The sequence below is a fragment of the Octopus sinensis genome, linkage group LG6 (assembly GCF_006345805.1).
Source record: "Octopus sinensis linkage group LG6, ASM634580v1, whole genome shotgun sequence".
Lineage (NCBI taxonomy): Eukaryota > Metazoa > Mollusca > Cephalopoda > Octopoda > Octopodidae > Octopus > Octopus sinensis.
Genome location: NC_043002.1, coordinates 21,695,226 through 21,712,858, shown reverse-complemented (window position 1 = coordinate 21,712,858; position 17,633 = coordinate 21,695,226). Strand labels below are relative to the sequence as shown.

Genomic DNA, 17,633 nt, shown 5'->3' with positions numbered 1-17,633 from the left:
TCACCCAGCATGCTAACGTTTCTGCCAGCTTGCTGCCATTTCACAGAATATTGGATATGAATAACATTCATTTACAACAACCAAGTGATGTCGAGACAAGAAGACAATACACACACATACATACATACATACATTTATGCTTGTCTGTATGTATGTGTGCATGCAAGCATGCATGTACATAACAGGCTTCTTTCTACCAAATCTGCTTACATGGCTTTGGTCAGCTCGGCAATGGTAGAAGATACTCAAGATGCCATGTGCTATGCAGTGGGACTGAACATGAAACCATATAGTTAGGAAGCAAACTTCTTAACTACACAGCCACACCTGTGTGTGTGTGTGTGTGTGTGTGTGTATATATCATCATCATCATCGTTTAACGTCCGCTTTCCATGCTAGCATGGGTTGGACGGTTCAACTGGGGTCTGGCAAGCCCGAAGGCTGCACCAGGCCAGTCAGATGTTTCTACAGCTGGATGCCCTTCCTAACGCCAACCACTCCGAGAGTGTAGTGGGTGATTTTATGTGCCGCCGACACAGGTGCCAGACGAGGCTGGCAGACGGCCACGCTCGGATGGTGTTTTTTATGTGCCACCGACACAGGTGCCAGACGAGGCTGGCAGACAGCCATGCTCGGATGGTGTTTTTTATGTGCCACCGACACAGGTGCCAGACGATATATATATATATATATATACATATATACATTTGAGTTAGGAAGAGATGTACAGAAGAGTTACAAAACTCTTCAATTAAACTGTCTAGGGGAAATAAATCAGAATTGGTTCAAATAAACGAGGTGGTTTGAATGAGCCATGAAAAGACAGATTAAGTGTCAAACAGAATACGGGTGATGAGGTAATAAATATGTTGAGCGCCAGATCAAGCCCAAGCAGAATTTCGGTTCATTCCTTCATGTTATTTGTTCAACTCCTACCAAGGTTGTTTTGGCCTTTTAAGCCCATGGGGTTGATGAAATAAACACCAGACATTCATGCAACTGAATGTATCCCAATGTTAGCAAGATTGAGGTCACTAGGATTATTTTTTTTAAATTCCAAGAGCAAAATTGGTAACAGATTCATCAACAGAGAGAACAACTCTAGTATTACTAATAAAAAATTTGATGTAACATTAGGTGCAGCAGAAAGGTTCCTTAAATGTAACACTAGACCAAGATCATCATTATCATCATCATAATCACCTTGACATTATTATCTTAGGCCTCAGGACTCATAGTGCCAGTAACCCAGTTTCTATGGCATATAAATAACCAAGATCACAACATGAACTAATTTAACTGGAGTAATGTGAAATGAAGTATTTTACTCAAGACAACAGTGCACCATCTATCATCATCATTTAATGCCCGTTTGCCATGCTGGCATGGGTTGGACAGTTTGATAGGAGCTGGCAAGCCAGAGAGTTGCTCCAGGCTCCAGTTGTCAGTTTTGGCATGGTTTCTATGGTTGGATGCACTTCCTAATGCCAACCACCTTTCATAGTGTACCAGGTGCTTTTTACAAGGCACCAGCATCAGTACTTTATATGATCTTGCAATTGTGAATGCAACACGCAAGCCACAAGGCCATGTGCCTTCATTCATCATATCTAAGGTGGTCAAATATTCAACTTCTTGGAGACTTCACATATTCTAGTCAGTGTAAGCACTGTACAATTGGGCGTTTTGTGAAGTCTGTAGTCATGAGTAAATGAATCATGAAACCGATGAATTCTGGAAGAAAGAGATCTAATGTAGTAATTACAGCAGCAGCAGTAACAACACCAATAATAACAAGAACAAGAATAACACAAGCCAATAAAGTATTCTCTGTATAGTCATTGAACCTGCAAGAAATAGCAGCCTAATCATCTTAGCTCTTTTGCATAGAAACAGTTGGAAGAGACGGTGGACAATGTAGTTGTAGCTATCTCTGAAAAGGTGGGATGGTCATGGCTGGAACACCTTTGATCATAGGTCTGATCAATGAAAGTTAACCTAGAGCTAAGTGTCAACAAAACTATAAAAACAACAGGATCAGCAAGAACAACAATGCAAACACCACCACAACCAACAAGAACATTAACACCAACATCTTGCAACTCAAAAACCAGTAACATCAACAACAGCAAAAAAAAAAAAAATCAACAAAAATACCACCATCAACACCACCACCAACAACAATAACAACAACAACATGCTGCTACATGAAATCCTTTCCTGGCACCATGTCAAGAAGTTATCTGTTTAATGAGTTGATCTGTTCAGTTTTAAGGTTTAAAGTAAATCTCACTAACGGCTGCTGTTGTTACAACTTGCTGTTAAGATGGAGAGATTATCAACACATGACTTAGTAGTTTTCAGAATTAACAGATAATAAACAACACTCACAGCTTATAAACAGATATAAAAGGTGTAGTATAGAGAAAGAGAGAGTGAGAGAGAGAGAGGAAGAAGCTATAAAACACACTGAGATAGTGCGGTGGTTAGATCCTATTCACAGAGGTAGAAAGAGGAGGAAAGCAAGGCAGAAAAAGAAAGTACAATGTTGATAGAATGATAAAATGAAGTACAAAGCAAGCACAGGGGTCAATTTAATAAAATTATCCATCCCTCTAAATTTCTGGCCTTGTGCCAGAAATGGCACATAAAAAGCACCAATCTGATCGTAGTCATTGCCAGCCTCGTCTGGCACGTAAAAAGCACACACAACACTCACAGAGTGGTTGGCATTAGGAAGGGCATCCAGCTGTAGAAACACTGTCAGATCAGACTAGAGCCTGGTGCAGCCTTCTGGCTTCCCAGATCCTGATCAAACCACCCAACCCATGCTAGTATGGAGAACGGACGTTAAACGATGATGATGATGATGATGATGATGTGCCTATATTAAAAACTATTATTATTGGTGCCATGCAAAAAGCATTGATGCTGGTATCACATAAAAAGCACCCAGTACACACTGTAAAGTGGTTGGTGTTAGGCAGGACATCCAGCTGTAGAAACCATGCTGTAACAGGCAATGAAGCCTAGTGCAGCTCCTGTCAAGCCATCCAACCCATGCCAGCATGGAAAACGGATGTTAAGCAATGATGATGACAATATGAATTCATGATGATGATAATGAATTTCTTATAACAATTACACACTATATTAGCAGGAATATTGTCATGAGATTTGGTGACAGCAAGTCTCCTCAAATCTCAAGAGTATTTTCTGCAGGTTCAAGAATGTAAGTCTCAGTTCCAAATTCCTTCAGTCTTTCAGGTGGCAATTTGAGTGTTGTACTAAGTGCATCAATTACCATAGGAATATTGTGGTCTTAGTTTTCCAGTCTCTTCATCTCTCTGCTAAGGTTCTCATATTTCTCGTTTTTTTCCCAATTTCTTTGGTATCTACTCTGTTATCATATGGTATTGCAAAGTCTATGATCTTACAATGTTTGTTTCTTTTGTCCTCTATAATCATATCTGGTTTTCTTGCTTCAGTTTTTATGGGGAAGTCCTATGAAGTATTGTAATTCTTATTCTCTATCACAAGTAATTCATACTACTTTCCTGTTATTGTGAATCTACACACTCAGCTAACATTCTCAAGGACACTTTTATCTACACAGTCATGCTTGCACTTATACCCTTGCTGATGATTAAAACTTTCATCTCCTTTCCCACAGATTTTGTATTTGCTGTCTGGATTTTATTAATATTTGCTTTTATCAAATTTGTTCAAATGGTCTGTTTCTGAGTGATTATAATTAGCAATTTCATTTCTCATTTTTATCATCATCATATTATTATTATCATTATTATGACAGTGAGCTGGAAGAATATTACCACATTGGATAAAATTCTTCATGATGTTTCTTGCAACTCTTTGCTTCTGCTGGCCTTGTACCAAAATCTGAAACTATTATCATTATTATTATCTCTTTATTACAGGTTTTATTGGAGGTCCTGGAGGCTTGCATGTGTAGTGGGATTACTATCTGCAGCCAACAGTACGATGCTATTCATTCTTTTCAGCTATCTAATACTTTCTGGATTATTCTGGCCATGCCAAAGAATCAAACCTTTAATAACAGTTCTATTGGGCACTCCATTCCACTTCCCTTTATATTCCACTTGATGCCTTCTGTTTATTATTATTATTATTACTATTATTATTATTATTATTACTATCATTATTATTATTATCATCATCATCATCAACACAGATAGTATGAAAACATCTTTATGGTTCTCCCTTCAAAACATGTTTACTTCAAGCATTACCAATGAGATTTCCTTTAGAATACTTATAAAAAGAATCATAATTTCCTAAGGAGGTGCTGTCTTTGATATCTGAGAGGGGGAGGCAGGGTCTAGACAGCAGCAGAAAAAAAAAACAAGATTTGTTTATTGTTTCACAAACTTTTAAAATTTTATTTGCGCAATTACATTTTCACATTAAAAATGTCTACCACAAATGATTATACCACATGACAAAATGCTACAATGGATAAACACCAAACAAAAACAATACAAAATCAAAACACACAACTAAACGAACAAGACAAAGGAGAAAATGAACAGATGAACAGTTGAGTGAACAATTAATAGAAAATGTCTCAAATATCCAAATTAGTCATATAGAAGACAACAACAGTAACAGCAGCAACAACATGTGCAAACAGTAGCAACTCTTACATGATTTCTAATACTATGGCTTGTTCATCAAGCAGATGTGTGGAAACAAAACTTTCCCCAACACTAAATGAGCAGACAGAATTTTTGCGTCTTCTGAGTTGTCAGGTGAATTCATGCCTCTCTTTTGAATATTATTTGAATTGACATGAAAAATATTTTTACCAAAGTGTTTTATGGTTTATTTTTTAGCTCTATTCTTCCTCTACAAATTTTATCCTTTTTTAAATTTCAATAATTTTTTACCTTTTTTCAATCATATGATGGACTGCCAAGTAGAAAAAGGAAAATTACTATTTTCGGTACCTACTTCTCTTCACTTTCAATCAAGGAACCTAATCTGTGAAAGCTACTCGAGACATTTATGCTGTGTAAGGAGAAGGTGCTATTACTGAAAGAACTGCACAGAAATGGTTTTTACACTTCAAATGGAAGAATTTTGGCCTAACAGAATCTTTGCATTCCAACTGATCAGTTTAGTTCAATTAAATGAGCTCATCCATGAAGATCTGCACCAGTCCACCATAGAACTGGCCCCAGCAGATGGGATGTTCTCATGATACTGTTACTTATCACCATCACTCCATGGGTATGGTCCAAACAACTCAATTTGTACAACTCTGTGTGTTTCTTATTTCTTTACTGCCCACAGAGGGGACAAACAAACGGATTAAGTCGATTACATCGACCCCAGTGCATAACTGGTACTTAATTTATCGAGTCCGAAAGGATGAAAGGCAAAGTCAACCTTGGTGGAATTTGAACTCAGAACGTAACAGCAGATGAAACACTGCTAAGCATTTCACCTGGTATGCTAAAGTTTCTGCCAGCTCGCTTGGACCCACATCACTAATTTGATGAAAAGCGCAGTTCAAAAGCTTGGGTGGTTATCACACCCACCATATTCTCCTGAAATAGCATCTTTAGATTAGTACCTTCTCTGATTGCTCTCCAAAAGTCTGTGAGGCATTTTGTTCAACAATGACATGCAGCTCAAAATGTGACTCAATGAATTCCTCAAGTCAAGATGTGCTATCAAGGCAGTGACAAGTTAGAGAAAAGTTGGCGAGAAATCATGGACAATGAGGTAGAATATGTTACTTATTGATTTGTTAAAACTGTTCACAAAAAATAAAGATTTAAATAAAAGAGGTGGGGAATGTACAAATTTATATGAGAACTCAAAATCACAGTTTTATGAAAAATCATGCAGATGGAAGAATTTTGTTAAAACCCAACAGCATTTCTTTACTAAAGGAAGTAATCTAAAGGCGCAGGAGAAGCTGTATGGTAAGTAGCTTGCTTACCAACCACATGGTTCCGGGTTCAGTCCCACTGCGTGGCACCTTGGGCAAGTGTCTTCTACTATAGCCTCGGGCCGACCAAAGCCTTGTGAGTGGATTTGGTCGACAGAAACTGAAAGAAGCCCGTCGAATATATGTATATATATGTATGCATGTGTGTATATGTTTGTGTGTCTGTGTTTGTCCCCCCAACATCGCTTGACAACCGATGTTGGTGTGTTTATGTCCCCATAACTTAGCGGTTTGGTAAAAGTGACCGATAGGATAAGTACTAGGCTTACAAAGAATAAGTCCCGGGGTCGATTTGCTCGACTAAAGGCGGTGCTCCAGCATGGCCACAGTCAAATGACTGAAACAAGTAAAAGAGTAAAAGAGAGTAAAGAGTAATCCAGGAGAAGGAAAAAAGAAAAATTATATATTTCTGCTTATGGCAAAAATGTAAGTTAATTGAATTTTCCCTGGGATCAGGTACTACAAAAAGCCCTCTAGGACACATTAGCCGGAGTTGTCTCAATTGCAGACGGTAAATGATATAGTACTGTTTGCTGATGAGATTAAATGAGCTATCCTGAATATACTTTCTTAAATAGAAGGTAAGTTACTGGGAGAAGGCACATCTGAATGGACTGGAAATGGCATAGTAATCCAGGTTATTGAGTGAAGTTTCCTAGAAAACTATCCTAGATGGTATTCCCCACTATTGGGACATTTTTATTGTCATATCTCTTGTTTTGTGGAGGCGCGTGGCTTAGTGGTTAGGGTGTCAGCACCATGATCATAACATTGTGGTTTCGATTCCTGGACCGGGCGACGCATTGTGTTCTTGAGCAAAACACTTCATTTCACATTGCTCCAGTCCACTCAGCTGGCAAAAATGAGTAACACTGTGATGGACTGGCGTCCCATCTAGCTGAGGAACACATACACCATAGAAACCGGGAAACCAGGCCCATGAGCCTGGCTAGACTTTAAAAAGGGCACATTTATTTTTTATTATCTCTTGTTTTAGCTGACTTCTCTTTACTTCACTTTTGTGAATTTGTATTTCATCTAAATATATTGTCCTCAATGTCTTAGGTCCTTTTGGCTAGTAAAAGCAATCGTTTTTCTTTTCTTTCACCTGATTTTATGTAAACTCCAACACAAATTGCAACTTGTCTTTGTAATGTCTCCTCATTTGATGCCCTTGTGGCAAATAAAAGAAACTATTACGTTCATCATCATCATCTTGACAACCACCACCACCACCACCACCATCATTATTACTACATTTGTCACTCTGTCAAAGCCTGGGTCATGGCTGTGTAGTTTAGACACTTTGTTTTGAAGCCATGTAGTTTTGGGTTCAGTCCCACTGCACGGCACTTGGGGCAAGCATCTTCTACCACACTGTTGGGTCAGCAAATATCTTGAGAGTGACTTTGGTAGATGGAGATTAAGTAGAAACCCATCTTGTGTGTGTGTGTATGTATGTGTGTGCGTGCATGCACGTGTATGTGTGTGCGTTCATGCACATGTATGTGTGTGCGTGTGTGTGTGAGTGTGTCCTTATATTTTGTGTTTGTCCCCCACCACTACTTGACAACCAGTGTTGGTTTGTCTACATCTCCACGACTTAACAGTTCAGCAAAAGAGACCAACAAAATAAGTACCAGAGTAAAAAATGAAAATAAGTATTGGGTTCGTTTAGTCTGAGTAAATCATTCAAAGCGGTACCCAAACCGCTTTGAAGTGATTTGAATGATTTAACCGCAGTCTGAAACAAGTAAAAAATAAAATATCTATGTGCGTAGTATGAATAGTTAAACATATTTTGTACAGCTTTCTATTAGAGCCACTAATAGCTGCAAAGTATTGTGTTGCTATGTAACTAAGTGTGAGTGAAGATATTACTACACTGAAGCGGTCACTATTTAAATGTATTTTATATTACAAACTATTATAGTCACCAATATAAGAAAGATATTTGTTGCTATGTATTATATGTTTGAACTTGTTTCAACTGAATTGTGTCTTTCATTAAACTGATTCTGTTTTTCATACAAGATATAATATAACTGATACAACTACGAAATATTAAGTAGAGATAGATTGCAAACTTAACAATCAGATAATTTGGTTAAAAAAAATTATAAAGCAATATTTTGAAAACAGACTAAAAAATTTATTTTGTTATATTGCTTAACAGTTATAATTAAGGGTAATATGTATATGTGTCTGTGCACATATATATATATATATATAGAGAGAGAGAGAGAGATGGAAAGACAGGCAGATAGATAGATTAAAATAAGAGGGAAAACAATGTACAAATTTATCTGAGAACCCAAAATCACTGTTACAGGAAAAACAGTTCTACCAATGCATGCATGGGAGTTGGACATTAAATAATGGTGTGTGTGTGCGTGTGTGCGCGTGCGCGTGCGTGTGCGTGTGCGTGCGTGTGCGTGTGCGTGTGTGTGTGTGTGTGTGTGTGTGTGTGTGTGTGTGTGTGTGGTGTGTGTGTGTGTGTGTGTGTGTGTGTGTGTGTGTGTGTGTGTGTGCATCTTACATCATAGCTTCAATAGTTTCTGAGATAACCAAAGCAGACACTGAAGAAATCAATCAACCGCACAAATACAGCAATATAGTTCAGAAGTACAAAGGCTGTTGTAGTAGTGGTAAAAAAAAAAAAAGGGGAAGATGGGAGAAACAATAAGTCTATGTGCCAGTGGATATAGTGCAGTGGTGACTGAATGTTTGTTGGTCAGCCAGAAAGCCTCTTATTACATCTGGTCTAGAAACAATGAATCTGTAAGTTGGTGGGTGTGGTGTGAAGGCAAGCAAGTGTTCCCTTATCAGTAGAATAGCTTTCTTGTTTTGTTTTGATACAGTCTCAAATGTTCATGAGTGTAGACATGGTACTGTCCTACATAGATGAACAATTACTCTAATGTGAGCCTTATTTGGCTGTTGGCTATCTTGGTTAGAGGAAATGAACAAGGGTTCACAATCTATTAAACTGATCATGTCCTATTTCTGTTTAATATTGCATGGATAGCTTTAAACTGAACAACTACAACAATATATAGTGGCCTCTATGTTTGCTCATTATATTAGTCACTGAAGTTGCTAAAACTAGCAACAAAATCTCCTGCAAATCTCACCCTACCTTCTTGAAAATTAAATGGCATCAAATAGTATAATCCTCAATATACTACCTGGAAAAAAGACAGAACTGTGGCGGTTAGAATGTCTTTGAAGACATTCTAACCATCTTCATCTCAGAACATACAGAATGGTACTCAGCTAAGTAGAAGAAGGGTATATCTGAAAGAATAGATCTGTTGGTCATTTCTAGTGGCTTAGCCAACAATCTGTGTTTGCCTAACCTGAGGCCACGCAGCACTTTTAAGAAATGAATATAAATTAAGAATAGGGTGTAGATACTTAAAAGATGTTTATATATCATCTACACACTACATGCATACTACTCCAGTTTTAAACAGTTGTAAAAATAATTCAATCTGTTGCTGCATCTAACAAATTCTTTTGGTTAATTTCAATAGACACAGAAAATTAGACATTCTTGAAGAGGTTGACTGTTTTATCTCTCTAGTCAACAAATGGTGGGTTGATAGATCAAAGAAGTAGTCATGTGAGGAGAGTTAAACTTACCTTGTAGTTTTTTCAGTACAGCTACCTCCATTTTTAGAACCTGCTTGGGCTGTTTGGCAGATTCCAGCTTTAAGGCCACAGATTCTTTGGTTATTAGGTCAAACCCCTCGTATATTTCTCCAAATCCGCCACCACCAATTTTGCGCACCTGGAAAAGGATAATAGGGAAAAAATAAGATAAATAGTAAAATAATGATAAACTAAAAAGCCTTAAGCTTGTAACTCAAAGAAATTTACAGAAATACTTTCTAACATAAGTACTGGACCATAAATTTTGTTGCAAAGGATAGAGTCAACTATTTCTTGGAATGTAGTAGGCCCAATCTTTGAAACCCAGTTTCGCCTTGGCAACAGAGTTGAATTTTTTTTTTTTAAAGTTTGATATCAATTAGCATATTATTTTTTAGGTGCTATTGGTCATGCCTAATCACTTAACCAAAGGAACACTCCAGCCAACTTGTAACTGGCAGTGTGACATGATTCGCATACAAGCAGCACAAGATGTAAATCAGCATCAGAATGTAGAGGGTTCATTCAGCTATGGGTTAAAAACATAACTGAATGGAATTGTTCTCTAACACAGATATAAGGCCACATATTTGAAGGAGACAGGATATTTGATTTGGATGATCAAAAAAAGGAGAGACGAGCAGACCTAGAATACCAGAGTGGAAACTAAATTTGGGAAGAAGCCATTATAATAGCATTAGAAAAGGCAGAGAGAGGAGACAGCACAGATGTGAACCAGAGGCTGGAGTGTATCTGTGAGTGACTTTACATCAACCTGTTGGGTAGATTTTTTCTGGATGCAGTCTCAGATGTTTGTGAGCACAGCAACAGATGTAAAAGTATTATTCCATTGAGGGCCATGTTGAGTTATCAATAACTGTTCAGGTGTAACATTGAGAATATTTGGTTATATTTCAAGCAGGTCAAACAGACCCAGCAGAGATTCCTACTTTGGTTTATACCATAATTTACGACCTCAAGCTGTTATGGAAGGAGTGGATTGGAAGAGTTTCCAAAACAATTAATTTGCATAATTCTTGATCAAGCTTCAGTTCTTGTGAGAAACCAAATTTTCTCAACACTGACCGAACAGTTAATTAATTAATTACCAAACATTTCACATTCTCTGCCTACTAAATAATTCAGGTAGCAACTCTGTTATAACCACATAGCACAGTTAGCTCCAGCTGGTACTGTCAAATATAATATATAACAAATGAAGATAACCAGGCCAAAACCTCATTTTCTTCACATTAATTAATTGATGATGCAAGCAATAAAAGACCACATGAAGAAAAGTTGATGTGATGCTGTTCTTTAGCCCTGAGTCAGAGTTGATTCAGCCAATATACTTTTATTTTGGCACTGAGAAAATATTTTCCATGAAACTAATTCTAATGTAATTTTCTCTTCAGTTAATCTTAGAATAACCCCAGAAATGTGAAATTACTTCCAAAAAGTTATTTTGGGGCTTTCTATGAGTTTTATTGCCTGAGGCTCTTCTAAGCTAAAAGACTTTTGGAAAACTTTAAAATAGTAGCAATGGTATTAGGCAAAAGTTAAGGGTATCAACATTTGGTAGACAGGAAAGAACAATACATCAAGTTTTTCAAAGACATATTTAAACAATCTGAAGCATTTCCCTTTTTATTCTACACACTTCTTTTGAATGAACAAGGTATAATATGTGACTACATAATACTGAAACCATTTTCTCTTGGACATTTTTGTAAGGGTTTATTTTAATCATAAAATTGTGAAATTCCTTTGTTCTTTTATTAAAAGTTCTAGATATGAACCAAATAGAAAAAAAAAATGTTTTTTCTCCACCTTTTTGCTTATTTTGTTGGTACACTTTTGGTCCAGTTTCAGAAAAGTGGCTACGTAAAAAAGTCCAACTTTTTTTGTTCACAGCTTTTGGCCTATATAGACTAAAACCCACTAAAATCAATCGTAAAATAATTTACTGCTGTTACTTTATGCTTGCAAGGGCAATTTGTTTTATCATGGAAAACAAAATCTCAAGGAAAATCAAATTCTTTTCAGTTCCTTGCAAACCTAGACACAGATGAATGATTATGTAATGCTATCCTTTTTTTAATTCACTGGCTGCACAAATGGTTGCCCAAGCTTGAGTTTTGAGATATAAATCAAAGGAGAAAACCTGGACTATTTGAAATTTTTAAATGTTTTCCACCTTTGTAAGAAAAACCTAATAAGTTTATCAAAGTATTACCTCAAAGTGAGATTACTTAACATTGGAATTCATCAGATGGAGATTTGAGAACTACTTTTAGCATACATGTAGGAGCATCCTTTGGTTTGATAGAGTTGGTAATGGGTTGTGGAAGGTGATAAATGAAGATAAAGATGAGGTAAAAAAATGGCCTTTTGTATCTTGAGTGTAGGGAGGCAATGATTGGTGATGGAATATCAGAAGTGGTGTGATGAGTGAAAAAAAAACAAAGAGGGGTGGAAGGAGATGATTAAGGGGTGTGAACTTCAGTGATTGAACTTACCACTTTCCATCGGTCTTTCACAACCTGAGCTGGTTGGATTAGGTCTTCTGTAGTCATAGTGCTACTGTTACTGGCAACTGCAGCTGAAGATCTGTGCAGGAGCTGCTGAGTCTGCTGCTGTTGATGATGGTGGTGATGGTGGTGGTGGTGGTGGTGGTGGTGGCTGGGCTGCTGCGGAGGGGTGTGAGGGTGGTGCTGTTGCTGCTGGTGACTGTGGTGATGTAGTCTCCGAACACTGCTAACAGCAGTAGGGGCGGGACGACAAACTCCAGCTTCTTTTTTGACCATAGATCTGCTCTAGAGACAAAGCAGGGCATCCTGGCGAACCAACTCCAAACTGTAAAGGTAAAGAGAAAGAGAGAAAGGAAATTAAATAAATAAACTGGCAGAAGGTCTGAGAACTACATATATTGCAGCACTGTTAATATATCATAAAAACAATCATGGCATGTCTTTACATATGTATTTACTACATGTAGTGTACACACACACATATTATATATCATCATCTGTAGAGTGGCTGGGGTTAGGAAGGGCATCCAGCCATAAAAACTCTGCCAAACCAGACATCGCATAGGGTAATTTTTCTACCTGGCTATCTTCTTGAACCATCCTAGCCATGCATGCATGGAAGATGGGCATTAAACAATGATGATGATGATTATATATATATATATATATATATATATATATATATATATATATATGTATGTATGTATGTATCATCATCATCATCGTTTAACGTCCGTTCTCCATGCTAGCATGGGTTGGACGGTTCGACCGGGGATCTGGGAAGCCAGAAGGCTGCACCAAGCTCCAGTCTTATCTGGCAATGTTTCTACAGCTGGATGCCCTTCCTAACGCCAACCACTCCGTGAGTGTAGTGGGTGCTTTTTACGTGCCACCTGCACAGGTGCCAGGCGAGGCTGGCAACGGCCACGGTCGGATTGGTGTATTTTACATGCCACCGGCACGGAAGCCAGTCGAGGCGGCGCTGGCATCGTATGTATATATATCATTCAACCATGGTAGTGGTTGAATATATTTTGAAGTCCACCATTTTGTCAATCACAGCAGCTTCCAAGCTTCACCACTAATTCAGTTCTTAAATAAATTGCAAACTGTTAACAGTTTTAAAGAGGACACCGCCTCAGCTACACTTTGGCAAAAATAGTTTGAGATTTGGTTCAGTAGAAAAAAGTTACATCAAAATATCTGTGACCTCAAGGGGGGGGGGCAGTAAGGCACCTATTCATCTTCAATTAACAATTTTTTTATTTTAAAATAAAAGTACACTTTTCTTAGGCTTAAATAATAGAAAAATTCATGAGGAATTCAGAGTCATTAGTTGCATTGAACAAAAATTACTAGAAAAAATTTTTGAGGTGAAATGTCATGAAATTTATTGTCAGTAAGTGAAGAAATAACAAGTAATGCCCCAAGCTATAATATTAAGATGAGAATATATTTCTAAAATGAATGGCTACATTCTAACACAGTGAGTTGGTAGAAACGTTAGTATGCTGGGTGAAACGCTTAGCGGTATTTTATCTGTCTTTTTGTTCTGAGTTCAAATTCCACTGAGATCAACTTTATCTTTTATATACTGTATCTTTTTTTTATTATTTAATAAAGTTATTTTTAATATGCTGTTGAATTGAGGTAAGTTTAACTTTTATTACTGATTTTCTCTTTCAGCTTTAATTAACTTGCTTTTTGCTTTTTTAGCTTTTCCTTTTAGTTGATTATTTAATCAAGTTAGTTTATTAATGTGTTATATGCTTCAGATATGTGCATCTAAATTTATTGGGGCAGGAATATTGTCATTTTTAGCTGTGTCTCTATGGGCAGACCTGAAGGCATGTAGTAAGGCTGTCCAGAAAAGGTATTGGTTAAAAGTGCTTATATTCTAAATTTACTTTTTAAATTTCAAAATTAATTAAAAGGGATTTTTCATAAATCAAATTTATATTAATAGGATGTAGGTAATTTTAACTTGTGTATATCTGATATGCTTTATAATTACTGTTGTATTGAATAATTATTGATAGATCTACATTGGCAGTAATCAGTGCTATTATCCTCAACTCAAAATCTAGGTTACATAAGGTGAGCCTAGTTACTGATGGTTTTGGGGGTCTTGTTGTTTGTAACTTTTGGTGAGCCATGGTGCAACCAACAAGATGATAAAATTCCCTGCCATTAATTTGGTGTGGATGGGTAATATCAAATAATTCAATCACAACATGTATTTAAATTAAACATCAAAAAAGTTGAAATATTACCATCACTTACATGGAAAATTTGAAATATTATCTTTCAGTATTTTATAAGTTAAAATCTTAAATTATTAATTGACACATCAACAATGCCTGGAAATATCATGGATTACATGGAAAAATGCGAGCATGAAAAGTAATATTCATAAGATTATAAACCTGGAAAGTACAGGACAAGTTATTACACCTGGAAAAGTATAGGATAAGCTATTACTTCTAGTAAAGTAAAGAATAAGGAACTTTTTACTTAAAATATTGCAGCTAAAATTAAAATTTGAATATTAAAAATTATTTTATTATAGTTTACAATAATACTATACTTATTTAATAGAATTTGGCTAATTTACTGCCTTAAATACAGAAAAAAGTGACTAATTAGACAAACTTACAAATTAGCTGAACAGTTTTATACAATAAATTTAAAAGATGAGAACTGTAAAGAGTGATAAATTAGAAGAACTGGCATTCTTTGCTGCAATATTCTAAGTAAAAAGTTTCTTATTCTTTACTTTACAAGAAGTAATAGCTCATGCTATGTTTTTCCAGGTGTAATAACTTGTCCTGTACTTTTCCAGGTTTATAATCTTAAGAATATTACTTTACATGTTCATATTTTTCCCTGTAATATACATATATATACATACATACATATATATATATACACACACACACACATATATATACACACACACACACACACACATATATATATACACACACACACACACCACACATATATACACACACACACACACAACATATATATATATACACACACACACCACACACCACACACACACATATATATACACACCACACACACACACACACACAACACATATATATACACACACACACACACATATATATATACACACACACACACACACCACACATATATATAACACACACACACACCACACACACACATATATATATATATATATATACACACACACACACACACATATATATATATATACACACACACACACACACATATATATATATATATACACGCACACACACACACACATATATATATATATACACACACACACACACACACACATATATATACACACACACACACACATATATATATATATACACACACACATATATATATATACACACACACATATATATATATACACACACACACATATATATATATACACACACATATATACATATATATATATACACATATATACATATATATATATACACACATATATACATATATATACACATATATATATATACATATATACACACATATATATATACATATATACACACATATATATATACATATATACACACATATATATATACATATATACACACATATATATATACATATATACACACACATATATATACACGGGACGTAGTCGATCCACCTGTGCATACCTTCCTTCTTGTGACACTTGTGAAGACCTGCTGAGGCAAGTGAAAATCAATCAAAATAGATGAACATCAATGGATTTTGTATCTTGTGGTACCAGTGCCTATGGCACACAAGAAAACCATCCGAACGTGGCCGTAGCCAGTACCGCATCGACTGGCCTCCGTGCTGTGGGAACATGGTGGCACATAAAAACCCATCCGAAGACCCGGCAAGACTAGTCAGGTCATAACCCGTGGGCCCTAAGGGACGTTAGTAGTCAGTCCACTGTACATACCTTCCTTCTTGTGACACTTGTGAAGACCTGCTGAGGCAAGTGAAAATCAAATCAAATCAAAACACATCAAAATAGATGAACATCAATGGAATTGTATCCTTGTGGTACCAGTGCCGGTGGCACACAAAATCCATCCGAACGTGGCCGTAGTCAGTACCGCTTGTGGTACCAGTGCCGGTGGCACACAGAATCCATCCGAACGTGGCCGTAGTCAGTACCGCATCACTGGCCATCGTGCTGTGGGCACATAACAAACACCATCCGGTGTGGCCGGTACCAGTGCCGGTGGCACACAAGAATCCATCCGAACATGGCCATAGTCAGTACCGCATCACTGGCCATCGTGCTGTGGGCACATAACAAACACATCCAGTCGTGGCGTTCGCCAGCCTCATCTAGCACCTGTGTCGGTGGCACATAAAAACACCTTCCGAAGACCCGGCAAGACTAGTCAGGCCATAAACCATGGCCCCATACCTGGGACGTGTCAGTCCCTGTGCATACCTCCTCCTTGTGATACTGTGAAGGCCTGTTGAGGCAAGTGAAAATCAAAATCAAAATCAAAATCAAAAAAATCAAAATAGATGAACATCAATGGAATTTGTATCTTTGTGGTACCAGTGCGGTGGCACACAAGAGAAAACCATCCGAAAGTGGCCGTAGCCAGTACCGCATCGAAGGCCTCCGTGCTGTGGGCACATGACAAAACCATCCGATCGTGGCCGTTCGCCAGCCTCATCTAGCACCTGTGTCGGTGGCACATAAAAACACCATCCGAAGACCCGGCAAGACTAGTCAGGCCATAACCCATGGCCCCTACCTGGGACGTAGTCAGTCCACCTGTGCATGCCTTCCTTCTTGTGACACTTGTGAAGACCTGTTGAGGCAAGTGAAAATCAAAACAAATCAAAATAGATGAACATCAATGGAATCTGTATCTTTGTGGTACCAGTGCCGGTGGCACACAAGAGAACCATCCGAACGTGGCCGTAGCCAGTTCCGCATCGACCGGCCTCCGTGCTGTGGGCACGTAACAAAACCATCCGATCATGGCCGTTCGCCAGCCTCATCTGGCACCTGTGTCGGTGGCACATAAAAACACCTTCCGAAGACCGGCAAGACTAGTCAGTCCACCTGTGCATACCTTCCTTCTTGTGACACTTGTGAAGACCTGCTGAGGCAAGTGAAAATCAAAACAAATCAAAATAGATGAACATCAATGGAATTTGTATCTTTGTGGTACCAGTGCCGGTGGCACGGGGCACATAAGAAAACCATCTGAACGTGGCCGTAGCCAGTACCGCGTCGACTGGCCTCCGTGCTGTGGGCACGTAACAAGCACCATCCAATCGTGGCCGTTTGCCAGCCTCATCTGGCACCTGTGTCGGTGGCACATAAAAACACCATCCGAGTGTGGCCGTCTGCCAGCCTCGTCTGGCACCTGTGTCGGTGGCACATAAAAACACCATCCGAGCGTGGCCGTCTGCCAGCC

The 17,633-nt window shown here is 37.7% G+C and overlaps 1 protein-coding gene across 6 annotated transcripts in view; it reads right to left on the bottom strand.

Moving 5' to 3' along the window:
* Window positions 1–17,633, bottom strand: part of LOC115212791 (serine/threonine-protein kinase MRCK gamma) — a 428,828-nt gene that overhangs the window by 128,747 nt on the left and 282,448 nt on the right. For all 6 annotated transcript variants that reach the window (XM_036503706.1, XM_029781487.2, XM_029781485.2 and 3 more), the window contains 2 exons: window positions 12,172–12,508; window positions 9,644–9,791 (listed from right to left, as the gene is read on the bottom strand). In XM_036503706.1, coding sequence (XP_036359599.1) covers window positions 9,644–9,791; window positions 12,172–12,459 — 436 coding nt within the window. In that variant the 5' untranslated portion in view covers window positions 12,460–12,508. The remainder of the gene's footprint in view (window positions 1–9,643; window positions 9,792–12,171; window positions 12,509–17,633) is intronic.